Source organism: Blastomyces gilchristii (genome assembly GCF_000003855.2).
Source record: "Blastomyces gilchristii SLH14081 genomic scaffold supercont1.8, whole genome shotgun sequence".
Classification (NCBI taxonomy): Eukaryota; Fungi; Ascomycota; class Eurotiomycetes; order Onygenales; family Ajellomycetaceae; genus Blastomyces; species Blastomyces gilchristii.
This window is the reverse complement of record NW_003101675.1, coordinates 2,305,931-2,333,339: the sequence shown is the minus strand read 5'-3', so window position 1 is coordinate 2,333,339 and position 27,409 is coordinate 2,305,931. Positions and strand designations below refer to the sequence as shown.

General features: G+C 46.7%; 7 protein-coding genes across 8 annotated transcripts; 2 read left to right on the top strand and 5 right to left on the bottom strand.

The window, feature by feature from the left end:
• The first annotated feature begins 416 nt into the window (after positions 1 to 416).
• BDBG_05046 (uncharacterized protein) lies at positions 417 to 4,479 on the top strand. The gene is made up of 3 exons (XM_031721961.1): positions 417 to 916; positions 1,067 to 3,699; positions 3,787 to 4,479. Exon 2 carries the CDS (start codon positions 1,515 to 1,517, stop codon positions 3,654 to 3,656), a length of 2,142 nt encoding a protein of 713 aa, XP_031578487.1. The 5' UTR covers positions 417 to 916; positions 1,067 to 1,514; the 3' UTR covers positions 3,657 to 3,699; positions 3,787 to 4,479.
• A 412-nt stretch (positions 4,480 to 4,891) lies between these two features.
• Positions 4,892 to 7,586, top strand: BDBG_05045 (uncharacterized protein). Its single transcript, XM_002625135.2, has 2 exons — positions 4,892 to 5,905; positions 6,044 to 7,586. Exons 1-2 carry the CDS (start codon positions 5,630 to 5,632, stop codon positions 7,103 to 7,105), a joined length of 1,338 nt encoding a protein of 445 aa, XP_002625181.1. The 5' UTR covers positions 4,892 to 5,629; the 3' UTR covers positions 7,106 to 7,586.
• A 173-nt stretch (positions 7,587 to 7,759) lies between these two features.
• BDBG_17115 (uncharacterized protein) lies at positions 7,760 to 8,564 on the bottom strand (the record flags this gene model as incomplete). The annotated part of the gene is made up of 2 exons (XM_031724902.1): positions 7,760 to 8,322; positions 8,432 to 8,564. 2 exons carry the CDS (start codon positions 8,562 to 8,564, stop codon positions 7,760 to 7,762), a joined length of 696 nt encoding a protein of 231 aa, XP_031578486.1.
• A 1,989-nt stretch (positions 8,565 to 10,553) lies between these two features.
• Positions 10,554 to 12,404, bottom strand: BDBG_05044. 2 transcript variants are annotated; one of them, XM_031721960.1, is made up of 3 exons: positions 11,022 to 12,404; positions 10,711 to 10,976; positions 10,554 to 10,610 (listed from the first exon to the last, which is right to left on the bottom strand). In XM_031721960.1, the coding sequence occupies exons 1-2, from the start codon at positions 11,199 to 11,201 to the stop codon at positions 10,740 to 10,742; spliced, it is 417 nt and encodes a 138-aa protein (XP_031578485.1). In that variant the 5' UTR covers positions 11,202 to 12,404; the 3' UTR covers positions 10,554 to 10,610; positions 10,711 to 10,739. The 2 variants fall into 2 exon arrangements, with proteins under 2 accessions (XP_031578485.1, XP_031578484.1); XM_031721959.1 differs by having other exon boundaries at positions 10,711 to 12,404.
• Positions 12,405 to 12,472: 68 nt separating this feature from the next.
• BDBG_05043 (DnaJ like subfamily C member 7) lies at positions 12,473 to 15,172 on the bottom strand (the record flags this gene model as incomplete). The annotated part of the gene is made up of 3 exons (XM_002625133.2): positions 12,473 to 12,737; positions 12,940 to 14,101; positions 14,311 to 15,172. The coding sequence occupies 3 exons, from the start codon at positions 15,170 to 15,172 to the stop codon at positions 12,473 to 12,475; spliced, it is 2,289 nt and encodes a 762-aa protein (XP_002625179.1).
• A 1,187-nt stretch (positions 15,173 to 16,359) lies between these two features.
• Positions 16,360 to 20,935, bottom strand: BDBG_05042 (uncharacterized protein). The gene is made up of 4 exons (XM_002625132.2): positions 19,104 to 20,935; positions 18,671 to 19,023; positions 17,428 to 18,614; positions 16,360 to 17,312 (listed from the first exon to the last, which is right to left on the bottom strand). Exons 1-4 carry the CDS (start codon positions 19,151 to 19,153, stop codon positions 17,091 to 17,093), a joined length of 1,812 nt encoding a protein of 603 aa, XP_002625178.2. The 5' UTR covers positions 19,154 to 20,935; the 3' UTR covers positions 16,360 to 17,090.
• A 2,844-nt stretch (positions 20,936 to 23,779) lies between these two features.
• Positions 23,780 to 27,179, bottom strand: BDBG_05040 (uncharacterized protein; the record flags this gene model as incomplete). The annotated part of the gene is made up of 10 exons (XM_031721958.1): positions 23,780 to 24,039; positions 24,087 to 24,379; positions 24,431 to 24,472; positions 24,525 to 24,541; positions 24,613 to 24,735; positions 24,778 to 24,894; positions 24,966 to 25,658; positions 25,691 to 25,881; positions 25,952 to 26,969; positions 27,027 to 27,179. The coding sequence occupies 10 exons, from the start codon at positions 27,177 to 27,179 to the stop codon at positions 23,780 to 23,782; spliced, it is 2,907 nt and encodes a 968-aa protein (XP_031578483.1).
• Between the last annotated feature and the right edge of the window lie 230 nt (positions 27,180 to 27,409).

The window sequence follows — 27,409 nt, the reverse complement described above, 5'->3', positions numbered from 1 at the left end:
ATGAATGTAATTCCTGTGTCTCGCACATATCGTATCCATTGGTATGGGGGAGAGGAAAAAGTAGGAAAGCTGTGACTATCCGTCGTTACATTTTGCGTTGCACATCCCTCCGTTGGGCGGAAAAGAAATGCAGTCCAATGACAAGCTCCATTTAAAGAATAGTTGGCCAATCGGTTGGGAGTAAACTCCGCTGTCGAGTTCAGTCTGAGGCTCACCGACAAATGGAAAGGAAAGCCAATGCACCATGACTCGACAACCTCGCGCGATGATTTGGCCAATGTGTCAACATGCGGGGAGGATGGAGGCACCTTTTGAAAGAAATATGTAAACAAACAAAACCCGCAGTTGTCTGCCTGAACGGTTCGCCAGGTGGGCTTCTGTGGGAATTTTTGCATTGTGTGATTTGGTGAAGTATCAGCAAGGAGATAAATTCAGGACTCAGTGTACAGATTAGTGGCAGAGCCCAATTGGAGTTTTTTCGTGAGAAAAAAGCTAGCGAAGACAGACAAATGTGGTGGTTAGAAACTAAAATATTTGCTTTTTCTTTTCTCTTTCTGCTGAGGCGCGCTCGAATGTTGAGGCTCCCCCAGCAGCAGAAAAATCCCGCTGAGTTTCCCCGGCGACCTTGCAGGGGGTCTGCGGAGAGACGACGGCTTCATCCGCACGCTTAATCGAACGACCACGAAGCAATCAGAATTTGAAAAAAAGGCCATAACAATATTAATAAACCATTAATCCAGAATAATAACTCCGTCAATCCTTTTCAGAACCTTCTTTTATCCCCAGGTTACTCAGTTGTCGATTGCTCTTCCTCTTTGTCACACCTCACTACTGCCTTCTGCCTGGTTCCTGGCCCTGGACGAGCCCGCATTGTTTCGAGAACTTGGTCCGTTCGGAAATCTTACGATAATACAAGGTTGGTAAACTTCACATCCTTCCTTTTCGTCTCTCTTTTCTCCCTGGGTTTCGTCGTGTTTGCTGTTGGTGTTTGGTTCATGTTGGGTTCTGGTGGCAACTTGAGAACTTTTCTTTTGAAAATACGATTTTATGCTCATATTGTTTGCAGACTGCCTGCTCTTTTCTTGTAAATACTCAGGCATAAGAGCTAGCCGTCCTGGTTTATAATCCCCCACAAAAACATACATTAATTCGAATTCAGCAGCTTATCTTACTTGAGCTACGCCGCTTTCCACCACTTACACCACCAATTCGACTAGTTGGGATATTTTTAAGATCTTCCAGGCAGAACCACCTACCTCAACAACCTCAACAGGTGCAACGTTGGGATTGGGGCCCAAGTGCCACCCCAATATATGGCTGATCATGAAGACATCCCCCATTGCTCCTAGATCTCGACTGGTACGGATTGTTCAAAGGGTATAGGAAGTATTGTCATAGAATCTACAGGACAGAAAATTTGAGCTGTCCTCTAAGTTTCAATTACGCATATACGCTCAATATTCACGACATTTGCATGCACTTCGCGATCTGACTTTACTTTTTTCGCCGCAAGAATGGACGGACCCCCGCCACCTCCCCCACCTCATGGGACTCCACCAGGAGGTAGGCCACCTCCCAATGCAAACGGCGGATACCGCAAATCGACAGACCTTCCGGAAGGGCCATATGATATTTTCATTGTTCCTCCCCATTCATCAGGCTCTGGCTTCATATACCTACCCTCCCTGCAATGCCACAGGAACAGCTTTCTGGCAGGAGTTGCGGCCACTTTGGTTGGAGTTGCAGTATACGTGTGGGTGGTGCCACTTATGAAAACTTGGGTTTCAACCGTTGCTCAAAGTGGTGACACAAGCGTCTTTTTGATTGTTATAGTGGTTGGAGTTGCTAGTTGGGCATGGGGAAGGTCACAGATACATCTCAGCGGAACACCCCCACCGCCCCCACGAGGTAGCCCTAGGTCTCCTCCCTCTCCTCCTCCCCCAGGGGGAGGAGGAGGTCCGCGAGGTCCACAGCACGAACCGCCTCCCTCATCAGGCCCTAATCATAACTCCGGGGGAGGACCCCACTATCAAAACTTCAATAGTCAGTACCCAGGGGGAGGCTATGGGAATGGCCCTAACCCTGGTGGACAATACAACGGTGGCCCGTTCCCCGGGAGCCAGTATCCTGGAGGCCATCGGTATACACAAGGAGAAGGAACTCCGGGATCTAGCGAATCCCCTCCACCACCTCAACCTCCCCCACCGCCCCAATCCCCTCCAGACCCACCACCAGCCACACCGCCCAAGCAGCCTCAGAATGACACTCCCAAACCGAAAGACACAGACTGGGAGAAAGCGAGGGAAGAAACAAAGCGAAAAGAAGACATAAGACGGAAGATGGAGGAGTTCCGGAAGAAGAGAGAGGAGGAGGAGAAGGAGAAACAAAGACAACGAGAGAAGGAGGCACGAGAAAGGGAATTCCGTGAGAGGAAGGAGAAGAGAGAAAAGGAACGGCTTGCTAAGGAAGCTGAGGAAAAGGAGGCTGCAGAGAAAGCTGCCAAAGAAAAAGCAAGGCAAGAAGCTGCTGCTCGGTTCGCCGCTGCTCGAGAGGCGGCTGCTGCCAAGAGAGCTGCAGACAAGGCAGCCGCGGAAAAACTTGCAGCTGAGAAGCTCGCAGCTGAGAAACTTGCGGAAAAACTTGCGGCAGCGAAGTTGATGGCGGAAAAGTTGGCAGCGGAGAAATTGGCAGCGGAGAAACTGGCAGCGGAGAAGCTAGCAGCAGAGAAACGAGCAGAATCGGTAAAGCAGGCACCATCCCCAAAAACTCCCCCAAGAACGCCTTCTCCGCAGAAAAAACCGCCGCCATTCCCATCTGCTAGAACTGAACTTGACGACGACGCATACTCATTTCGTCCCTACGATCGACCCAAGAAACAACCATCCGCACCCTCGGTATTCTCAGAGTCATCATATGCACCGTCGCAATCGACAGCACGAACAACTCCACCCCCCTCTCGACGAGGACCATATTCCACCAAAGACCCCGATAAGATCATTATTTCTGGTGTGTATGTATTCAACAACACTTTTATGAGGACACCCGTTGGACAACTGGTGTCCGGGAAGGGACACGTGACCGATGGTTTAATCCTGCGCATCACGACTGAAGGAATGTTCGTAGACGATGATATTAGAGGCGTAGCCCAACGCGAATGGGACATCAAGGCATGGACAATGAAGCTTGTAGAGGTATGGTGCCCCCAGCTCGGTACGAACCCTCCTCCCACCCGCCCAAGCCCCGTGAAGGCAAATCCCTTCCGGTTCAGCACGTCCTACGCGCACAAGGTTCCCAGCAGTGAGGAATCTGACGCGTATCTGGCAAACCTGCACAGGTCTTGCAAGAACCAGTGCCGGCTGGGGGCTACGTCTTCCGGAATGGGACCCCTCAATGGCAATAGCAAAAGCAGAATCATTGATGATGGAGACCTCCTGCAGAGCGCGGAATTGCGTGGCTTCCACGTCGTTCGTGCAAGCCTCAGAGACCAGGAAGGCAAGAAATATGTCTTCGTCTTGCAGGAGACTGAGGCTTGGAAAGTAGCAATCGGGCTGCAGCGTTTGAAGAAAGGGAGTCAAGTTAGGGCATTGGGTGTGTGTGGCTTGCCTGCTAACGAGACCAATGCTGTTCTTGAGAGTCTGGGGTATATCGCAAATTGATGGTGATGGTAGTTTTCCAACTGCCCTTCAGGTCAGCGATCAGGTAAGCCTCTATTCCCCGTGTGGAAGTTTTAAAGAATGCCATGAATGATTTTGGCCATTGGAACAAGAGGTGCTGACCATCAATTAGATAACCTCCAGTCGCCACATCCCTGAATTCTTGTGTTTGTCACCCTGCGGCTTGTTCAATTCTTGTGTCTATTTCCTGTTGTTTTCGATGATTTTCTTTCTTCCTTGTTTCAGCCCTTCGCCAGGCACATCCATAATATGCATCTTCTCAGGTCATTTTAGCGATGGAGTTTAGAGTGCATATATCATTCATTCGCTCAGTCATCCTTTTGTCCTCTGGCGCGCATTCTCTTTAGATGACTCCCCTGCTGCAATAGCCCTTTCCATGTTTTTAAAGTTACCTGGCGTTTGATGATTACCATTCTCCTCACCACCTAGTCGTCGGTCTTACCTTCCTTTATCTGTCTTTAAGCGTCCCCAGTTCTGTTTTTGTTTTTCTGTTTTTTTGTTTTTTGTTTTTTTTTTTTTTTTTTTTTTTTTTTTTTTTTTTTTTTTTTTTTTTTTTTTTTTTTTTGTTTTGGCATGGAACTCGTTTTTGCCGCCCCGTACATCTATGACCTCGAGTTATGTGTGAACGCATGTTGCCATAGACCAATTTGGTCTGGACATCATACGCTGGTGTGTACAGTGCACATAATTTTGGAAATATTCTAGTTAATACCTTTGGGAAATATTTTTTTTGATATTTATAGTTTTTTAGTCGCACCTAGCTCATTGACTTCTTTTCCTTGACCATCAATTAGTCCCCCGCTGGGCTATAGCAACAAACGATTTCTAATTATTCCACCCCCAGGAAGCTGATGCGGAGGATTCGGTCTTGCCGCGTAACCATGAATTTATTTCGAGGTATGATAACCGAATCATTCGGCAGGCGGCGCTAGGACGCCAGCCCAGATTTTCTGCAACATTTCAGCCACAAACTCTTCCAAAATGAACACAAACCAGCGCATCTTCAAACAACCAGATCCGTGAACAAATAGGACTGGAACTCGCGTCCAATCAATGGCACATGGATCGATACACAGTTGCTTATTATGAGCTGTCTGCATTCTCTAATCCGGAACCCCTCTTTTCAAGATGCAGATTCCAGCCCCCCGCTCAGCAAGCCATTTCCGTCAAAAAAAAAAAAAAAAAAAAAAAAAAAAAAAAAAAAAAAAATTGGTAAGCTTGAGCTGATGTGAGGTTAAAATAATGTGGCTGCCTGCTCAACTGTGGATAATCCACGCACTCACCTCCATCATCACCTCTATCTGAGGTCTCTAAAAGCTCAACCCTACCAGTTTTGTTCTCAGGAAGGGAATCGACCGCGGACGGGGAGTCCCCGCGCTGGATGCTTCGGACGCTGTGATGTTTTGATTTGGTCTGCGGAACTGATTTTTGAGACCTTCGTTCTGATTTGCCCCACGCTCCAGGATCAATCTTCACAAAAACTGATGTACGACATGATTTGCGGGACCTAAGTGGTCTGAAGTTTGGGAATCCCCAAACTTGATTCTTGTTTTTATTTATTCTCTCTCTCCTTGAGCTGCTTGCGCTGTGGTTTTGTGTGCCAATGGCACTGTACGAGGCCCGCTGAACAACTGTAGCAGCACTGGCGTAGCATTGTCCTTCCCGGGTTCTTCTTTTCTTTTCTTTTTAAAGAAGGAAAAAGCGCCCCTACCCTTGATTGACTGAATTATTTGCCTCGTCTGACGGGTTGGTTGCAGACTTGGCTCGGCTAGGTGTTCCAAGCAAGGCCCTTTATATACGGCGTTCCCTCACCCTGTCTTGTATTCGAAGCTTGTCTCTTGCCCCTCTCACCCGACCTGCTGATAGAAACAAGAAGTGTTTTCTATCGATCTATTCAACGCCGCAACGCTTATTCTCCAGCCCAATAAGGATCGGATTGGGAAATTTTGAATATTATGTCCTCATACTCCGACCAGCCAAGGTATCGGGATGATCCTTCCGCGAACGAGAAGGATATCCTAGCTGCTGAATATAATACTGCAGCCTTGGAAGATGCAGAAGCATGCCCCGTCAACAAAAACCGTTTCTGCTTTATGAAGAGATTGCGAGCCTGCTCAGGAGACAACTCTCGGCCTATCTGGGCTAGAGTCTCACTCGCACTGTTCAAGGTTGTCCTCTTTGTTGGACTCATTGGCTTCCTTTTCAAGGGCACTTTCCACGGACTTAAGAAGGTATGCAGGAAGTAATTATTTCATCCTCGCTTCAAAGTTGCGCATCCTGTCCATTTTCATGTGAAATGTCATGTTTCGTTTGATTATTTATTACCTTTGATGCCTCCGTGCCTAGTTGATACTAACGAGTATCTCTAGCAATATGCGCCCTCTAAGCAGAACAACCAAGTCTCTGTAAATGACTGGCACGACCATGGGCCTTCTGAAAAACGGGACATTTCTGTCAATACAACTACCAACTCCATTGTTGGCAAATTTCCGCTCTATGACAGCCTGAATCTGACTACCGTCACCGGCAGTATTGCTGTAGTCATCGACCCTCAGCCTGCACATCCGGAGCAACCAGACAAGCCAGCACGTGTGTCCATCAAGACCGAGTCGGGAAGTATTTCTATTGCGTTCAGACTGCCCGGTGTGCAACCCGCCCTGAACGATGCGTCCAGCTTCACTCAACTGCAAACCCTCTACCACTCGGAGCAACCCAGCGCACGGAGCAGCAACGACAAGAACAAAAACAACCTGCACGCCTTCATCACCCCACGAGCCTACGAAGTAGAAATCCACACTTCCTCCGGTAGCATCTCGGGCCAAGTCGCTTTCTCAAATCTGCTCAAGATCTCCACCGTCTCCGGCTCTATCAGCGCCAACCTCATCCCCCTCGTCTTCCTACCCTACGAGGGCGAAGAGCCCCCCTACGACCCCCATGATCCCTACCACCCTCCGGGCGATGGCCGTGGTGGCTTTGTTCCGGCACATCGCGCCAACGTCTCCATCATCACCTCCACTGAGACAGGAAGCACGCATCTCTCGATCTCGGAGCCCTTCTTCCCACCTCCACCAGAACCTGCCAAGAAATCCCCCAACAAGCCCGAGCTGCCCCAGAAAGGCAAGCAGGTCCCTCGATCTATCACCGCACACCATATCGCGCGCGGCTCCGGCTCTTTGGCCGTTGTTTACCCGCCATCCTGGGCTGGGCGAGTCCATGCGAGCAGCTCTGGCAAGGGTCATGTTCGCCTTGGCGGTGAGGGCTTACTGGTTCGCCATGGCAATCAAACAGTTGCTGACGGTGTGAGATATCCGGACCCCGAGGACGAGTGGGATGCTCCGTGGTGGGGCGCGTCTGGCATGATGAACGTTACTGTTGCGAGTAATGGGGGTATGGTCGACTTTTTCGCTAGGGGGGATAGGCTGGATGTATGAGTGAGCTAGGGAGCAGTATTGAGTATTGGGTTGGATTGGCGGGGAGATTAGAAATAGTCTGAGAAAGAAAAAGGTGTGGAGAGTTCATGGTGGGATGGGAATGGGATGAAGGAATAAATACAATAGGTAAAGTAATCTAGTAAGAAAGGACATGCGCGCTGATGGTATCTTTCTCCCTTCTACTTGGGACTTTATTTTATATTTGTTCGTATATTCATTCAATATTTTCGATTTTGGGCATCCAGAAAATTTCCTTTTCTCTCATTTCCCCCGTTTTCTTCCTTCAGTTCGCCGTGGAATAATTGGGTTTCTGGTGATAAAAAATTTATACCCCGCTTTGAATAATAATATACATACATAGAAATTAGAACTCTCTCCGGGATGAAAAATAATATTTGGCCCCCCGGGCTAGTAAACAAGAGTCGAAAAAGAAAAGAGACAAAGCTCATTTAATCGAATTGGCCCTTCACCTAGTTTTTACGCACCTAACCTTCATACAGAAAATAGATTAATTGAATCAATATTATCCTTCTGAAAGTTTGGTAGTTTGTATGGCTATTTTTCACTATACCATGCATGTTGAGGTTGTTTCCCTGTGGCATTTTATGAAGCAAGAAAACATTTCCAATGCGTCGCTAGCTAAATTGGAGAGCTTTATTTTCTCATCTTTGATCCACGCTGGTCTTGATAAAATTGTAGGTGGATACTACGGTTAACTAGCACCGTATAATTTTGTATGAGCCTACTATCGCTGCTGCCGAAAAAGGAAAGTGGGGATAGTGATATGATATGCTCCATACAAATTTCTACCCATTCTAACTCATCATCTTGCTGCTCAGCCTGCTGAGGATTCTTCTGTCTCCAATCCTGCTGCGTACAGCCTTCCCTATACTCATTCCCACCCCCTAGCTCAATAATCTTTTGAATATGGACTGGCACCCGTTCAATCCGGGATTGAATCTGCTTCTGCAAGAGCATATTCCAGCAATCCTCCCAAGCCTTGATAGCATCTTTGCGATTCTTCGGAGCCCCCTTCTTGGTTGTATACCGCTTCATCCATGGCCAGCAAGGCTCAATTGGGTTGAGATCTGGGGAATTCCCACACCAGAACAGCCACTGCACCTCAGCTTTATCATATACAAGCTGTTGTACGTGGTGGTTGTGTGACAGGGCTTTGTCTTCTTGCACTATAGTATTCGGCTGTTTGATTGCGCAGGCTTTGGCAAATGGAAGGAGCTTTGGAATAAGGATTTTGGTCTAGGATATCCATTAGTTAGTATACTTCTGCTAGGATAGTAGTAGGGATCAATCACCTGGTAGCGATACCAATCAATTCCGCCCTTTGAGCTGCTGTGAGCAAGCTTGCCAGTCTTTGCATTGAACTTCCATGTTGGCCGCGCCCAGGGGTTTGTTGACGAAGATTAATCCTTCTCACACCAGTCTCCAGCTTCTTATTCATTTGCTCAATCTCTTCAATAGACTACTTCTTTTCAGCTGCAGACTCAGGCCCCCAGCAGTGCGCAGGCCCTTTATGATTGTAGGAGAAGCATCCCCAAAACATGAATTCCATTGCACCCTTCCACCGCTCACAAATGCAGCTGCGTACAAAGGCCTCATCAGCTCTGCGCCAAATCCTGTAGCCTCCACGGCGGTGAAGCAGGATAACAGAGGTCTCATCAGACCAAATAACATTCTTCCAATCCTCCAGAGTCCAGTTCTTGTGTTTCAAGCACCATTCAAGCCGTTTCTTCTTCATCTTCTCGCTCAGTCCTGGTTTCCTTGTAGGTTTGGTCTTGCGATACCCTGGTGAGCATTAGTAGAGCAGTAGTAAAGCAAGAGATCTTGATACCTGCTTTTTTCAACATGCGCTGAATAGTAGTGGAAGAGATCTTGATCCCAATTTTGTCAAATTCCCCAGCAAGATCAGCTGTGGTCTTTTCCCGGCCATATCGATCATGCTAAATCTTTGAAATCAGCTCCTTGCTAAGCTCCGGTATCTGTATAGTAGGCCACCTGCTGCGACGAGCATCAGCAACATGCTCAGTCTTGATTTCTAGAGGGCGCTGCTCAGGATGAATCCCAGTTGAATGGCAGTATGATAGATCTTGTTGATTTGATTGACTGAAATTCCAGTTGCTTCATGAATCTCAGCAGTAGATTTCCCTACAAAGGGAGATTTGAGTGTAACAATAAGAGATTTCATCTCTGGAGAAGCTTTATTGCGTTGCAAAGGCATGTTGTAGAGGAGCTTTGAAGCTGCTGCGCTGCAGAGGATTTGAAGCAAGAAGATCACCTAGGAATCATCAAAACAAAATCTGATTTTGGTGGGAGACCCATACGAAACCGATACAAGAAAACTTAGCTGTGACTAACTTTTTGAATCGGTCCTCCGTACTTCAGCTCATGATATTTCCTTATTATGCTAGTTAATTCCTTTGCTTCCTATCTAAAAAGCCAAAGAAAAAAAAAAAAAAAAAAAAAAAAATCATTGCACAGGCAAGGAAACCTTTAAATAACTCAGCCTACTTCTTAGCACATTGTTCAACATCTTGCTCACTATGGAGTTGAACCAAATTTGTTCACCTGAACGACCAAAGCTTGATCCAACTCTCCATTTTAAAGGATGTTCAATTTCTTTCTCAATTTGCATTGATCGCTGCCGCTTCCTGGTTGGCGGTTCTCTGTAAAATGCAGTCATTCGGACGCCTTACATTCTCCTCCTTTCTCTTCAAAGGGCAGCGACCATGTTTCCCGCGGTCTAGTGGTCGTACATTTGACAGTGAAGAGGTCATTGAGGCGTAATGTTTGCTTCGGCACAAAGGCAACCACCTACCTACACGAAAGTCGAGGCCTTGCTTGGCGAAATGCCGGGAGAATCGAAAACTACGCCGTCCAAACGTGGACTATGGCCCATGGCGATTACAACCACCTGTATCCATGAGAGAATGAGGCTCGGAGGTCAAGAGGTTACTTAGGGCTGCTGGTCCAGTGACCGTTGATGTTTCATCGCTGGTCCTCTCCGCTTGACGCTGTCCAAACAAAATAATAGAATCAAAGAGTACGCAACAGTAGGAAGGGTCTTTATTGCTTAGATGTACACTCTTGCGACTACTCTCCATTTACTAGCCTTCAGGGTGTTAGGAATTGGGATTCTCTAAAGAGATAAAGTGCGCCGCTGACCAAATGCAAACTTCCCGTTAGCATGCCGTAGTTCAGATCTCCAATTTTTCTCCCTTCATGTAAAGCTTCCTCGATTGTCCGCTCGCATGATACTGCTGCAGTTTGATCGAATTCTTTCCAAAACCTGGCATAACTTTCTTGGATATCGGCAGAAAAGGGGTTGGTCAAATTTCGATCAGGGGACTTGGGGGAGCTGCATTGACAGTGGCACTCTACGTCCTCGTGGTTACAGCGTAAGTGGTAATCCTTGAAGTCTCCATGCCCGGTCCGGCTGGCGTATAGTTTCCCAAGTGTGAAGCGTAGGAGCTTCCTCTCTATAGATGACCTTTGTGATGGAACGGTTTAATAAGAGATAAACTGCATATTATATTGCTCCTAGTACGAGAATACAAAGCTGGAGAAAGGAAAGAAAGAAGTAAACAAACCAGCTACCTAACACATTTATATCATCCTGTCAGGCGAATCCTGTTGTTGCCCTAGTGCTTAGCCCTAACAACCCAGTGTCCGAATCCGCGCCGTCACACCCCTCGAAGAGGATCTCAAGATCGGCGTAACGTTTTGGCATGTTCTGGGCCCAGTACTCCTCGAAGTCCTGTCTGGCCCTCTCTTTGGCCTGCCTGTTGTCGCAGCAGCCTTGGCTTCCTGGCCGGCCCTGTCGTTGCCTGGTATTCCTGCGTGCCCTGGGACCCATCTGACTATTAACTACCCTTCCTCGGATGGTGTGGGGGAGTCTCACTCTCTGCTGCCAGGCTAACTCTGCCTCCTGGAACTGAGCAAAAATCTGCTGGCTAGAGGTGTTGGTCTGATTGCCTAGAGACCTTGCAACCTCTAGGTTGTCTAGGCAGATGTGGACATTGTTGGTATATCTGGCCTGTTTAGAGGTGATAGCATCTCTCAGGCCTTGCAGAGCTCCCATAGCCTCTGCATCAAAAAACACCTCACCTTGAGGTAGAGGCAGGTTTCCTGTTGCAATTACTGGATCACACAAGGACAATAACAATACTCTCACAAAAAGCAAGAACGATGAAAAACTTTAGTCACATGAGCTGATGAGGGAAGAATTGAAAGGCCGAGAGCCGACAATTTTCTTCCCCTGAAACGGACTCTCCTGAAACGGTTCCACTTGGGTTGACTGGATGCCCTCACCTCCGCCTCTCACCCTCCTCACCCTCGCAATGGGTGAGGCAGCCGGGTTAAAGCAGCCCGCCTCCAGCGCTCCTCCAGGACAGGACCAGATTCCCTTTTTGACTATAGTAGGTATATATATATATACACACACATCCCTGACTAGCAAACCAAGAACGCATCGTGTCCTATTCGACGGACGGGCTAGGAATAGCAAGAAACAGAGAGAGGGTGTAATAAATGGGAGATGAGATGGGCAAATGGCACAAGGAACAAAGCATGAAAAGAGAATAAGCAAGAGGAATGGAAGGAAAATGGGACCAGCTTCACAGGGGGGACCAGTCCTTGGATGGGAATTATTGAGGGGAATAAAGGAGAGAGGGAGGGGTGGGAAAATAAAAAGAAGAAGGGTGTTACAAGAAAAGCGAAAACGAAGTGAAGATGGAAGAATTGAAAAAATGGTTTCTCAACAGAACCCCCTGCGCATCAACTATTCAATCCATCCAATTCATTACACATAGCTAGAGACCAAAACTTATAGCCATACATGCCAACTGGCTGCGTTTAAGAAAAATGATGATGGAATGAGATAAAGAAGAAACATGAAAAAGGCGTAAAGCAAAAAGCAAAGTAACTAGACAAATAATTGCGATGATAATAATAAATAATAATAATAATGAATATCAATCGAAAAGAACGAGGATAAAGAGTAAAGAGAGGGGGCGGCAGCAAGGAAGAAAAACAGAGTGGGAATCATCGTATATATGATTTAAATCAAGTTTTGTTGACCTTCTCTCCCCCTACCCTCGCTCTCTCTTGTATGCGCCTAATTTTCCTTAATGTGAAATCTGTTGCCATATGCATGCCATGAATTCTATATGTGGGTGGTTCGTTGCATTTATCCGTTGTATCTTGCTTTCCCCCTATATGGTATGAAAGTTGAGGGTTTTTGAGTTTTCAGTTTTGAGTGTTGTTTTTTTTTTTTTTTTCTTTTCCCGCCAAACTTTCTTCATTATTTTTCTTTCTCATTTTCCCTGCCCTCATCATATACAATTTTTGACTTTACCATCCGTGCTGGTGGTAGGAGCTCTCGAACGGGTTCTGGCCGCCAGTCCGTCCGCTAAACCCGCCCCCGTTCATCATATTAAATAGGATGTTGGGGTCGATATGGATATTCTGGCCGCCGCCCATGCCTCCCATTCCACCCATTCCATGCATGCCTCCCATGCCTCCCATACCGCCCATGTGCGCAAATGAGGCCCCGCCACGCGCGAACATGTCCGCGGGATCTAGGAGGTCATCGCCATTGTCATAACTTGCGCGTTTTCTGTGAGGTGAGGAAAAAGAGGTTGGTTAGTTTATGTGGCTAAATAATGGGAAAGTTTGCGAATAATAAAAGAGAAGGGGGCAGGCATCGTTGGGGGTGCAAAAAAAAAAAAAAAGAGAGAAAGAGAGAGAAAAGAAAGAAAAAGAAAAACGGAAGATTTCGGAGGTCAAGAAGAGGTGGGGGGAGAAAGTGGGATACATACTGAGGATCACTCAAAATTTCATACGCCTCTCCAATCTCCTTAAACTGCGTATCTCCCTTATCGCCATCGATATTCTTATCTGGATGATGCTGAATCGCCAACTTTCTATACGCTTTCTTAATCTCCTGCTCTGACGCATTCTTATCGACGCCAAGAATCTTATAGTAATCTTTCCGTTGGCTCTTCTTAAGCTCAAAATCTGCGTTTCGAACCTCTTCCTGAATGCCCTTCTCGTTGGGATTGGCTTCAGCAATCTTCTTGAATTCGCGCGCGGCTTCCTCCCAGTTGCCAGAGGCTCCGTACGCCTTCGCCCGTACCCGTTGCGCCTTTACGTATGAAGGATCCAGTTTGAGAGCGTCTGTGCAATCTTCAATTGCTTTGTCGTAGTTGCTGAGGTTAAGGTAGGCCTGGGCGCGGTTCTGAAGGAGTTTGGAGTTGATGTCTTTATTCTTGGGGTCGACTTCCAGGGCCTTAGTGTATACATCGATAGCTTCTTGGTACTTTCTTGCCTTGAATGCCGCGTTTCCTTCATCCTTCATTCGGAGAAGTTTCTGCACCATGCGTAGGTATCTGACCGCTTGGGTGGAGTCAGGGTCTAGGTTTAGAGCGAGTTTAAAGTGTCTGATTGCCTGTTCGTTCTCGCCTTGGGCGTAAAATAACCGGCCACGGATCAATAAGGCGTCCGGATCCTGATTGTTATCTCGTAGCATTGACATGACGATATTCTGCGCGTCGCCCAATGTGTTGACATTTCCCATCTTTAGGTACGCCTCTGCTCGCATCAGCCGCCATTTGCGCGGTTGGGTCACGCCAACCCCAAGTCCCTTTACGGCCTGGTCCAGGCAGTACAATGTCATTGAACCTCCTCTATCTTCCCGTAGCAACCCTTCTGCCTGGGTGATATGATGTAACATTGCCTCCGCGGGGCCTTTATCCTTTGCGGTAACGGGTGGTTGGATTCGTGAATAGATGGATAACGCCTCTGTGGGGCGACCAAGGGAAGTGTATATTCTTGCCAATCTGTGCATGATTTTCTGGTTACCAGGCTCCAACTCATCAGCTAGTTTGGCATCTTCCAGGGCTTCATGGTAGCGGTGTGCGGATATGTAGGCAGCCGCTCGATTTGATAGATAGGTAGATGATGTGGGTTGGGCTTCGACAGCTATATTCAAGAAGATATATATTAACACACACAAACACACCCACACCCACACCCACAATGATTAACTTCATAAGCTCTTTCCCTTGTTATCCTTAGATAACTCCATTCTTTCTTTTTCTTTTTCCCGTTCGCTTAACCATGGCGCATATAATTTTCACGCACAATATTGCGGACAGAGCAAAACAAAATAGACAGCCAAAAACACTTACCCTTCGTATACTCTTGGATAGCTTTCTGAAAATCACCCGCCTTGAAAAATTTATTCCCGGCTAATTTGCACGCCTCCGCATCAACAACGGGCTGTGTAGGTTGTGGCGTACTTGAGGGGACATTGTGAGGGGGAGGGGTAGGGCTTCGCTCTGCGGTATCAGAATGGACGCCATTTGACTGCATCCCAGTAGATGAAGCGGGGGAGTCTTGCTGAGTGGGCGTAGAGAAGGCGGAGGGGGAGACGGTGGCGTTGGTCACAGCAGTGGGCGAGTGCGTAACGTCCGGCTGCTCAATGTCCATGGAGCTGCGACTATCGTCTCTTGCAGCTGCCATGGCGGATAGGCGGCGGAGCTCGTCCGGGGGCAGATTCAATGGGTGGGAATCCCGATCGTAGGCGAAGCGGGAGGACGAACCCTTGGATTTATGCTTTGTAGGGCTACCGGAGGGCGTCGAGGCAACACGGCGGCTTTTGCGTTCGGGATCCCGCTGGGGTTTGGGCGACGCCTTGGAGGGAGATTTGCGTGACGAGCCAACACGGGGAGAGGAGGATGATTTGCTTTTGCTATAATTATTGTTGTTGCCGGTGATGCCAATGGAGTAGGGCTGTTGCTGCTGCTGCGGCGGCGGCGGCGGCGAGCGATGGTGGTCGGGGTCGGGATGGCGGTGTTTGGAGGCAGCGCGGCCCAAGGAAGAATCGAGGTGTCGCTCGGAAGAGGCAGCACGGACCAAAGCGGGCGGATGCTGGGAGTCGTGGAGCTGCAGGTCAGACAAGTCTGATGTGTTGCTGGCGGAATGCTTGTGGTGCTTTTTCTTGTCGGGGGATTTTTTGGAGGAGGAAGAAAAAAGTTTTGTGAGAACCATGAGTCCGGTTCGAGTGAGGTCGAGAGCCAGCTAACGGTCGGCTAGGGATGCAGGAGCAAGGTCAGGGCAAAAAAAAATAAAAATAAATAAATAAAATAAAAAATAAAAATAAAAATAAAAAGGAAAAAAGAAAAAAGGAAAAGAAAAAAGAAAAAGACAAGGAAAAGTAAAAAAAGGAAAGTAAAAGAAACCTAGAGAAACAACCACCAAAATACAGACAAATAATTATTACAAGAAGACAACAATACAATAACCAGCGAAAATGAAGGCCGAACTGGAAGACACAAGCAGCAAAGGATGACAGGGCAACAACAAGAACAACACCAGTAACTTATTTAGTAGCAGCAATATCTAGCAGTAGCAGCAGTAAAAGTCCAAAACTAAATAATAACAACAACAATGGCTGGACGGACAAGACTGACTGACTGACTGACTGACTTGACTGCAAGGAGTTTCTCTCAGCATCAACAACCCCCGCCAGCGCGAGAGTAAGGAACTATTTATTATTGTTATTTGGAAGCCGATGGAAGTCAATCGTGTCGCAGCTAAGCAGCTAATCAACGCACTTTGTTCACATCCAACATCAACAGCAACAAATTTTCCCCAGCCACGGGAATAAATCTTCAACCCCAAAAATCACCCTAAGTATTTAGCTAGCTAGATGGCTAAAAGGCAGTGGAGTGGTGCAGGGCTCACTCGGGGGAGAGAGGAGAGGGATGCTGGAATCGAACAGGCTCGGAACGCAGGCGGCGGACAGCAGACTGGGCGAGTATTGAAGATATCGGGTTGAAGAGTCGATATGATTTGATATATGTATTGGAAAACAGGGCAGAATAACCAGTCGAGAAAGCCAGCGTTGGTCCAGGAGTCGCAGGAAGTGAACAAAGGTCTTTGGATAAAATAGTTCTTGATGTTATGTTAGTAGTTGAATGAAAGGAAGTTCGAAGTTCTCTTGTTTTTTTTTTTTTTTTTGTCCACCCTTCTTGAGATCAACTAAATCCTTAAGTCGACAGAAAGTGATTCCGCTTCACCTGATTCCGGGGGAGATAGCGAGAGAGAGGGGAAGTGGAAAAAGAAATAAATTGAATTTAATCCCCATTGGACTCGGCCTCAACCGGCGAATGAAGCTCGCGCACTTAAATCATCAACAGCCCAATGGTTTGAGCCTTTGGGGGGTTAACGTTATTTAAATATGTGAGTATTTAGCGCCCCCTGAGATGAATCATGAGCACAATTCCCGACTTCGATACAGACCGTTGAGAAGACTGTACTCCGTATTTGGTATTCTTATCATAATTATAATGAATGTGCTCTCCTGATTTCCTGGATACCGCGTTGAGAATAATAACAGACCAACTAACTCCCTGCTGAACAAACAAAGCAGATCAATATCACTCTTTTTTCATATATATTTTCAGACGCCTCGAGCAAACACCCAGCAAAGAAAAAAAAAAATCATCCTATATAAGCGAGCAAATAAGGAGAATAGATAGGAAAATCCCTAGCCTGCTAGCCATAAAACAACGATAGATGAGGAGCAGAAGAGGATGAAATGAGTCAACCCTTATCCCAGCTACAACCACATCACCCCTTCTCACAAGCCATCCTACTAGGAATTCCTGTGAAGATACATCAGGGAGCCCAAGTTATGTGTCCAACGATACCAAAATACAGTGCACCCAGGCATATAACAGGATTCTTCGACGACCTCGTGGGAAGCTGACGGGGAAGCTGTGCAGCCTGTAATTGGGAAGTCTGATAGGGAGATGGGAGGAAGGTAAAATAGATGAAGAAAAGCAACTAGAATCTATAATGAGATATCAATGTAATAAATAGTATAAGTTTAAATAAAAAATAAAAAATAAAAAAAAAGGAAGAAAAAATCAAGAAAAAAGAAAGGTAAAGGAAACGAAATTCATCACATCCTTGTTGCTACTGTATGCAACGGCGAAAGACTCTTTGGTCCTCCTCCAGGAAGTTCAGGCGCTGGAGAGGGCTTCGTTGAAGTTGCTGGCTCTACTTTCCGCGTTACTGTTTGGGGAGACGATCTGGGGCGGGAATCCGGAGTTGGCGGATTACCGTTGCTTGGAGTGTTCTCTCGGTGCCGTTTGAGGGTTTCATTCTTTGGATGGTTATGGCACTGGTAATCAATGCAGCGTTAGTAAAATTCAACCTTCTTCACAGAAACGGATATCCAAATAAACGGTTGAGCCTTAAGACAGCCCAACATGGTAGTTAAAACCCCCAGCACGTACCTTGTATGCATGCCTAAACCAGGTGGTACCCTTTTTCTTGCTGCTCACTAGAGCTATCCACTCGTCACAGTTCCCGCAGAGACCCTCCCAAACATTTGTATTTCCGTCTGTGCGCCTCGTGTCTTTTGGAGGTGCAAATGCTTGCCCTGTGGGCGCACTGATTCCATGCGTAAAGCTTTTGTCATACCAAAAGGCAGAGTTCTTGAGCACAAGCCAACGGCCAGGCTTGCAAATCCCGCACCAGCCCTCACGTTTATTCCCGTGCCCTCGAACCCACTTTGGTGTATACAAATCGTTCTCGAATCGAAGATCTTGTTCATACGGTTTCATGCTCGGATCGCTTGGCATCATATCCTCAGGGGGTGGAAGCACTCGTTCCTCCTTTAGCGGTCCTAGCAAATCGGGTGGCCCAGGAAACTCGGAATAGTGGTCAAAATAATGCTGGTGGGGGACAGTGTCACTCTGTAAGGTTCTAAACACTCCCTGAGAGGCGAGCGAGGCAGGATTTCTGAAACGGGCGTTCGCGTCAAAATTCGAAGGCAGTAGATTGTTATTGCCCTGAAAGTGCACCAAGTTTCTACTTCTTGGCTGTTGCCGTGAGGAATCCATCGAGGGAACACTGCGGTTTTGTCTCATTGAAGGAGATGGAAGACCTGATCCGCCGGCATGATTATGCGTTAAAAATGGAGACGTAACACGATTAGGACGGGGTCCGGAGGAGCCTGTCGACCATCGTTTGCGGACACCATCAAAACTATGTGGAGGTGCTCGAACGCTTGCACGAGGGGATGGCGACGCTCTTGCCCGATTCCCTCCGCGAACTAGTTCTGGCAGTGTATGTCTCGGGGATGGTATGGGGGAAAGCGGCGTAGAAGATAGAAGCGAACTTCTCGGCGTGTAGTCAGAACTACTGGCAGAGGCGAATGAGGGAACTTCAGAAAATGCAGAAAGATCAGTGAAGTCGAAAGATCCGGTGTTGCTGGATTGGGAGAAATACGAGTCTGTTAGAGGGCGAGTAACAATGTTTGTATCAAGCGTAAGAGGCTGGTGCTCTGGAAGCAGGTTAAGTCTTCTGCTCCCAGCCGTAACATTCTGGGACTGGGAAAGCTGGCTCGGGAACAAAGGCGGATTGTGATCAATCCCCGAAAATGTAGACAACTCCTCTACTAAATGTTGATCATCAAAGCCTAAATAAAAGTTAGCGACAAATGGCAAGGGCTCGGGTGGCCAGGCAAACACATACGATCGTCCAGAGCGTTGATTCCCAACAACCCCGGTGGCGTTCCAAACTCAGCGGGCATAACGTACTGTGATGGCATCCGAATCTCGTAGGGTTTACAAGCTGGTGTTTTGTGGAACTGGGGTGTGTATGGCAGAGAATAAACGCTGTCATTTATTGTCTTAGGATTAGGTTGGTTGTCTATATCCCAGGCTCTGGGTCCGCACGAATTCAATGTAGTGTTTGTCATGTTCCTAGTGGCCATATTCCCATCCTCTAACACTTTACCAAAATCAATATTGTTCACTTGTATGCTACTTCCCGGAGTTGGCGGTGGAAACCCCATGGATGAAATGAGGGTTGATGGTAACGAGTTTCTATAAGAATGAAATATCAGCATTACTGTCGGGGTAAGGAAAGGCTCTGCACACGCCGACTCCGAGCCAATTCAACATACCTTGGCCCGACCTGACTATAGTCTATATCATTGGACGACATATCGATCATTCTCTTCGGACAGCCTGCAGAACATAGGCGTCTCCACGCTCCGCGAATCTCGTTAAGAGCTGCGGCTGCTACTACAGAACGGACTGGCTTCCGAATGGGATAAATGTGGTGTGTTTTGTCAAAGAAAATATGTTCAATCCTTTCGTGGGACTCAAGAACGAAAAAGACCGCGTGGGTTAAAGATCGTTGGTTTTATGAATGTCTTTGTTCCGCAAGGCGCGTTAAGAAAAAAAAAATCCTTTTTTAGCAAAAGGAAGGTTTAGTCTTTGCCAAAAACTTTGGGCTGCCAGCGGACTCCAGCTATGAGCAACGATCGACGAAAAGTATATTTTCAAATAGTGAGGTTCATAGTATAATAATATAACAAAAATAAAGAATAAAAGGAGTGACTAAAGAGCATGCATTGTGGAAAATCAGAAGGCCGGCAGGAAGGACAACGGAGCAAAAACATGAATGAAGAGGAGAAGGGCGAGCAAGGTATATTGATCTCGGGATGGGTTGGTTCAAACCATATTGCTCCCGCGCGAGGATTTTCCCTAAAGACGATCATGGAGGAGCTAGTCTGCAAGACTCAAAACATTCTCCACTTCCCCATTTTTCTCCAAAGGTGGCCAGTAGACTCTCCAAAAGGAGTTTAGCAGTTGTGTTGGAGTACCCATCTGGCCAACAATTGAGGTTAGTGTCTGCGAGTACAGTAGGGACCAGGGTATGAAGCTAAACACGGGGGGCCCTTAAGGGTTTGACGCCGGACTCTCATGAAGGCAAATGTGTCTCATCATTTGCTAGAGAAAGCATAACGTCTGCTTTCGAATGACGAATGCAGAATGGGTATCAATCACATTGGTTGAGCACACCGATGCCGCCGAACTGTACATTGTGTATGTCTATTCCTCGCACTAGGGCTGCTGTGGACGTCAACCAGTCCCGTTCTGTGTGCCAGGATGAGAGTGGTCCAGTTTCTTGTAGGCGCCGGACGAAACTCCACGTTTGTCTGGACCAGGGGACAGCGGCCGCGGATAGGCGAGCCGAGTCCTGTCAAGTATATTCTGCTATTTCTGGCCATCGGACAAGAATTGTAGTGCCCGTATGCTTTTAGAGGCGGTTGCTCAACAGTACATTGCTAACGATGCCCTGAGTGTTGGCCGAGGATGCTGGCGGAGAAGATGAGGAGACTCGGGGAGGAGGTTGAAGCGACAGGAGGAATTCAGAGTCGCAGCGGAGGTAGGCCTGATGCGGCATAGTTGTTTCATGTGACAAGGGGCTCAAACATCCAAGGAGCGCCGCTTCTTCTGGAACAACCAATATCGCGAACGGCACCTCGGGCAACAATATCTCTGGAATACACCAAGGCATGCTATGTTCTACCTTGACAATATCGAAAGAGAAATGACCTCCCTTAGGGCCTTCTATCACCCTCGCAATTTGGATGCCTGTCGCCCTGCTATTGAGTGGCATTTCCTGCTTCCTCCCCGTTGAGTCCAAGACACTCCCGAAATCGGTTGTCTCACCAGTCTTGTGGAATAGCTCGTGGTTTTCGAACTAACAGGATGAACGTGCCGCACGTTTACTATAATTAGGTCCCGTGGGCTTTCAAGACTAGAAGGGGACGTAATGGATAGCAGCCGTGATGCTGAACATAGTTTTTCTAGTGGGCTAAAACCAGACCTTTAAAGCCACCAACTTACCCTACCTCCTAATTGATTTCAGTCGCCATTTGAAGGGCGATATATCGAGTTATGGAGCAGAGCTCGACTATATGTCACAAAGGCTACATACAATCTGACTATGCAGACCTTCCAAGATTAGTAAGAATTTCTATCCGTCTCAAGGGGAAGTCGGGGCCGGAATTGGGTTTTTCCGCGGCTGATTCTAACGCGCGCTAAAAACCCCTGCACGCACAACGTTTCAACCGGACGGGTATCAGCAAAGGGCAGTTATTCACAGCGAAAACTAGGACAGTCCGCTGCATTTTCACAATAGATAGCTGCAGATCATCTCTATCGAAATTATCCTTTATTAATTTAGATTGATATTTCGTATTCGAGAATTTCATGGAAAACTACCAATTGACCTAATACAAGGGCCAAGCAAGGACACACGTTTCATTGAATCCAGCGCTTAGGTTAGCGGGGAACCAAAATATACTCCCCGGAACATGGATTCCACCTATCATGCTTAAAATTTCCAGGCGCCACGAACACGGGAAGTTTGCCTGTCAAGCCAGCCCAAAGAAGGGGATGGGATCAATTTCACAGAAGGGAAAGGGTCTCTGCCCAATAACGACTAATGGATGACTTGCCACACCACACCAGCCAGAAGAAAATATTAGATCCCCATCGATGTGAGAGGAAAAGCTGCTGGCGGGCACAGAGATAAATAAGCACTTGTGGCTGGGAGTTTTAATAAATCTCTATCTCCATTTTGATCCTCTCCCGGCCATGAGTTTATTATTTTCAGACAACGGCCGTCGCAGCAGAACTAACACGAAGCTAATCCATGAGAAACCACTTTTTTTTGACTTGTAAAACAAGAAATTCAGAGCATGCATACCCACCGTTTTCCCCGGGTCCAATCAAGCTTGTCCAGTAATCATGGGAATCATTGGCGCCCACAGGGATAACTAGTACCATCAACCACACTATGTTATATCCATCCATTCAATTAATATATTGTTGGCTCGATTATCCTGCTTCGCGCAAAATACTAACACCCATGAATAATAAAGAATGGGGCGCGCATTTAATTCCCCCAACGCCAAAGCAAGAGGCACAAGATTCTCAACCTAACTACGTCCTTGGACCAAGCAATGGAGCTTTCTCCTAGCCGCTGCAGGCTATCTACATAGTACTGTAGGTGCCGTAACAGCCAACCCACGGCAAGCTCGCCCCGCAGACAAACCAGCTCCTTTGACAGCGGGGAATTCTATAAATAGCCCAACCTGAAGAAATTTAAGCGCCTGGGAAAGTCTTGACCCGGCGCGGTCCGTGCGTATGCAAGTCATCACTGGACTAAGATGCAAGCATTAGTTGTTGGGCAGAGAATGGTCAATCTACGTATTGGCTAACGGTTCGTTGATAGGTGTCTAGATGAGCAATTAGAAGCAACTCTAGAAAATGATCTAAAAATATTATCGACCATTTATGTCCTTAGCTCAGTATTTGCGGATAAAGTTATTCAGTTCCATGGCCCTAACCAGGGGTTGTTGCTTGCTTCGTTTGTTTGGATATCCACCAATCATGAGAGCATCGTGCTCAGGAACAAGAGGATACAAGAAAATATATCAAAAAGGGATGGGATATTTGGCAGATTTAAATTAAAGAGAATTATGAAACTATGATCAACTAGCCACGTAGAAGTCGTTTGCTGGAGTGGATATTCTCTCCAATTTGGAGGTAGAAAAGACAGTATAAGTACTGTATCTACCACCTAGCTAAATGTTTGGATGGACCTCCAACTAGTGCAGTCCGGTGGCCTAGGTTTGATAGGGTGTGTAGAGAGACACATACCTGCTAGAGAGTTCAAGTTACTATCTAAAAATATAAATCCATCCCTAGTTTGTGGTATAGACCTAGATATGTAGGTTGGTATGACTTAATGGGGAAAAAAACATGTAAAGTTGGTTGCGGTGGCCACATCGTATTCAATGAATATCTGTTGAACTGAATGCATGATAGAACAGTAAAACACTGAGAATTTCTTTCAGCTACATATCAGAAGAAAACATTTGAGAAACTGTTTGATGAACACTACAAGACTGACAAAGAACATGGGAATACCAAGTCATAGTGATGAGTTAGGGACCGAAACAAAGAGAAGGAAGTAAAGGGGAAAGCGAAAGCAAAATCATCCAAAAATGCCTCACTTGCATGACGGGTATTCTCCTAGATTTAGAGTCACAAGACAGCTTTATTTTGACAAGGAAGTGATAATTGTAGGATCATCTAGAATGGTAGGATGGCAAGTCAAACTGAAATAGCGAGCAATTCCATGAATAGCAGTTGTGACAGGAAATGTTTGCACATTCGCGAAGCTAACAGAGTTGACTATGTAATTAAGCATGACAGGTGTTGGGGGGAAAAGAAAATGGACAAGAAAGAAAAAGTATCTCTCTATTACTAGAATACCGGTGCAATCCGTAAGTTAAAAAATATTCTGATGGGATGTGCTTCCAAGGCCGTTGCAAGGCTGGATCAAGGTGTGCAGGTATCGCTAGAAAACAGCACCGTAGCCCTTAGCATAAACGTGGTTTAGGCAATTTCTATTGGAACAAAACAAAATAACTGCTGAAAATTTTCCAAGCGAGATATTGAAAGGGCTACAGAGACCCAATATGAACCGAACTTCCAAAATGGAGACGATTCGATAATCGATGTTCGCCCCACGAGCCGAATGATAAAAGAGCACACCGACTCTCTCTGTTGGAGAATGGCAGCTCTGGATGGAGTTCAAGGATGATAATACCCTCAAAAAATTTCGCGTATACGATCCTAGAAGGAACAACACAACGCTCATCTGAAATTCCCACCCATTTCATCCTTGATCCCAATGATAGTTGGTGTATCACTTGGTACCTTTTAGGTATCACTGTTTATGAATTGGATGCTGCTGGCACGTTAAACATCGTATTCACATTTGGAGAAGCTTCCTGAGTTCTTTGTTCAGCGTCTTCTCCTCAGCAGTCTGCGATTTCTCAAATGCATTTTTGTAGTCCCAGCTAATCTTCTGGAAGAGTTTTTCGGTTTCCATGGCCAAATAATCCCTAACGGACTGGATACTGCCTTCGAGTTCGGACTTGACGTGTTCTGTGCTTTTGTGAAACATTTCGTGTCTGCGTTTTTCCACATGTTGAGTCATGATATCTTTCATGCGTAGGTAAACCCCTCGCCCTACAAAAACTCTTAGCATTGAAAGTGATCACAAGATAGTTACTTACCCATTGCAGATCCACAGCCTTCATAGGCTTCTCCCAACTCAGCAGCAATTATCGGAACGAAAGCACGGTTTGCGGCCTTGTGGCTTTCGCATAAAATTTTGCTACTCGCGGCGGATAGCTCCTTGAATGAAGCCCGATAGGTTGGGAGTTGAACCTTCAGCTTCTCTGCTATTTTCGAACCCACTGCCCCAGCGGAGATACGAGGTTCGAGGCTCGCATACAAGGCTTTCACATAGCCATATGTTGTTTTGGAATATCGGGTTAAAATTTTGGGGATTAGGCGTGAGAAGGAACTGTGGATTTTTTTCCATTTTAGTAGCGTAAGCCGCACAGACGTTTCTTACCGTTCCCAACCAACCGCAAGAACTGGCATCATAGGTCGGATCCTAAAGTTGTCAGACATAACATGCTTCTTATATAGGAGCCATAAGGCCTTACAAGGTGCTATTCCAGTCCTATTATTATATTATTAATATCCTTTCATAGAAGAAAGAAAAGGAAAATATCTCAGCTGATCGAGACTCACATGGTGTTTGTAAACCCCTTGGCGTCTGCAAATCGCTTTATAAGTATTCCAAGCAAGACCCTCTGGAGAGACCTTGCGTGAGCGGTTCCATTGCGCAAGGGCTTTGCCAGCTTCGTTGCAAGCCTATGATGAAGCTAAACCTATGAAATGTGAGCGCCGAACTACTGGAATAGCATTTCTAAAAGGCGGGAGCCGGGGAGACGCACCAAATTTATCAAAAATGTTATCCTCGACGGCACTAGTAATTTCTGCCAAAACTTCTCCAGTTAAATTCTCTAGGCCCTGAATTTACGAGTGAGCAAATAGAAACAACGCAACAAAACCATTGTGGTGGACCTTGGCTCAGTACATACTTGTTGGAGGATATCCAGTCCATTTTGCAAGAAAAGACGGTCATTTCTTTGGCGCTCCTCGCATAGGGAATCTGAAGGACCCCTAGCGGAACTTAGCAAATCCAAGGAGTTCATGAGCTGCTGTAGCCCATTGAGGAATGACTCGCAGCCAGATGTGCGTTGGGCGATCGTCAAGCTCAGACAATGAGCTTGGAGATCTAGTATCTCAGTGTCTTCGGGGTTGCAGAGTGCCTTAACGGCATGGTCACGACGAAGTCTACCCTTCAACTTTTGATACGCTTTGGAGGACACACAAAAGACTGGAAGAGCTCTAGCAACCTGATCATAATCCCTGAGGTCAACACTAGGATCAAAACTCTCCTCTTCCGCATCTACCTCGTCCAATTGCCGAACCCCATCGACAAATTTTTGTCGAATTTGGGCCTTCACAGTATCGTTTCTTTCCAGAATACACCTCAGACCGAGTATATCTTGTTTCCTTTGCTCGTTTTCCCGAGCAATATTCAATGCCTCGGTCATTCGTTCTATCTCAGAGTCGATTTGTTTTTTTCGATGAGATAGGCGCTTTCGTTTATTTGACACATCACACCACCTCTTTTCTACCGAATCTTCCGTCTGTCTGACATTTATTTCCGTGTTGCTGTAGTCTGGGCCATATTCATTATTGTGGTTTTCTCGATATCTTCCGAACTCCTGTTTTAAGGTAGAGGGTTAAAGTCGGTCACCCTACTTCTTTTCGGAGAACCATCAGTGCTCTTCAGTAAATCGAAATCGCATCCCAGAGTAGCCATTTCTTCGCAAAGCTCATCGATTGATATAACAAGTTCCGTGCGCTCCTCTTTCAGGGCTCTGAGTTGCTCTTCTAGGCGTGTAATGGAGATTTCAGGAATATCCGGAGTCGAAAACGGCTCATCGACTATGTCGTCAAAATTAACAATAATTTCTGATAAGTTAATATCATCCGTTTTCGAACAAATGAATGTCACTGCGCCAAGAGCGCCGTCCATTTGGGATCTGTCTTTGGAAATTCATTGAGAGAAGGGTCTTGGCCGTTTTATCATCTACTGCTCGAGTTATGGGAGCCACGATCCAAAGAGATGAGCAGCGTTCGATGTATCGTGACGCAACTGCAGCTCTTGCTGCATTAGCGTCCTGCGTACCAGGCAAATCCACAATAACAGCTCCGGTCGCAAGAACAGGGGCCTTGACGTACAAGCGAACTACGCGTCGGTCATTGGCTTTGCTTTTCCCGTTCATACCTTTGCGTCGGGTTTGGGTTTTGCTGTCCACATACTTTTGAAGTTTGGTGTAGAATAAAATCGGATCATCCTCGGCGAATTCAACCGTTTTCCCTAGAAGATTTGACACATTTTCGTGGACCAAAAGCTCTTTGATCGACGACTTAAGAATGTCCGGGATGTCAGGGTATACGGCAGTCGCTTTCGCACAGGCAATTGCAGAATCGGAATTATCTCCGGTTTGTTGATTCCCGAGTTCAATATCGCCGAAAATTAAATTTAATTCCTCTTCCCACTCTGCCAAGGAAATAAACTCGATCTCCGCTCTGTAACGGTTTGGTGAATGGTTGAAAGATATCTCAGTCACGACGGCTATACAGGCACGCATACTATTTGTCGGGACCAAACGCTCCTCATCCAAAATTGCGTTGATTAACGACGATTTACCTGCCCCTGTAGTTCCGACAACACCGATAATGACTCGAGCGGACACAGCTCTCTTTTCAAGCTCCTCGATCTGCTTCAGCCATCTATTTTCTGATGGTTGGCGGGAGTATTTCCGAAGTAGGGATTTCAATGGACCCAGAAATTGAAGCCCTTCCGCCACCCCATTTTCAAGGTTTTCAATGCTAGAATCTCGATGCATGTAGCGGGGTCGTATGAGCGGTGGATATGGATCAAGTCCTTCTGACTTTATATCCACTCCGCCTGTCTCCCCTTCGACTGAGTTGTCTTCTGGAGAGTCAGCTTGCTGCTGTGTAATTCCCTGGAGAAATAAATAAATCAGCACTTTCCGAAACTGCTTCACCGTTTGGTTACCTACTGGAGATAGTTTGCCATAAAAAACATTATCTGCCATCAGAAATGGATTATATAGGTTAACTGCAGCGTTCTTCTCCAGCTTAACATCGAGAAGAAGTCCAGCGTGAGCAGAGCTACTGGCGTCAGGATGTGGAGTTCCCGGTGGATCTGCCATTTTCGAAGTCAGAACCACGCAACCGGCGGGCTGAGGAGAAGGGAAGTGAAATCGGAGCAATACGGTGTGTCGCTGTTCGATTTGTGAACGAGGGTTGAAAGAACAGGGTGTAAGGCCCAATTGCGTTCCAAACCAGAAGCTTGGATGTATTGGGGAGAGAAGCAGGGCCAGAAAGAAGATTGAGAGAAGTTTGGTAAGGGGGTTGGCGTTTCTTCACCTAATAACACAAT

What these genes read in the sequence shown, in the direction of transcription:
- BDBG_05045 (XM_002625135.2), top strand. Translation starts at nt 5,630, where the DNA reads ATGTCCTCATACTCCGACCAGCCAAGGTATCGGGATGATCCTTCCGCG. An exon ending in CTTTCCACGGACTTAAGAAG is followed by an intron (nt 5,906 to 6,043) that starts GTATGCAGGAAG and finishes GAGTATCTCTAG; the next exon opens with CAATATGCGCCCTCTAAGCA.
- BDBG_05046 (XM_031721961.1), top strand. Translation starts at nt 1,515, where the DNA reads ATGGACGGACCCCCGCCACCTCCCCCACCTCATGGGACTCCACCAGGA.
- BDBG_05044 (XM_031721959.1), bottom strand. Translation starts at nt 11,201, where the DNA reads ATGGGAGCTCTGCAAGGCCTGAGAGATGCTATCACCTCTAAACAGGCC.
- BDBG_05042 (XM_002625132.2), bottom strand. Translation starts at nt 19,153, where the DNA reads ATGATCGATATGTCGTCCAATGATATAGACTATAGTCAGGTCGGGCCA. An exon ending in AATCAACGCTCTGGACGATC is followed by an intron (nt 18,615 to 18,670) that starts GTATGTGTTTGC and finishes ACTTTTATTTAG; the next exon opens with GCTTTGATGATCAACATTTA. An exon ending in GGTTTAGGCATGCATACAAG is followed by an intron (nt 17,313 to 17,427) that starts GTACGTGCTGGG and finishes ATTGATTACCAG; the next exon opens with TGCCATAACCATCCAAAGAA.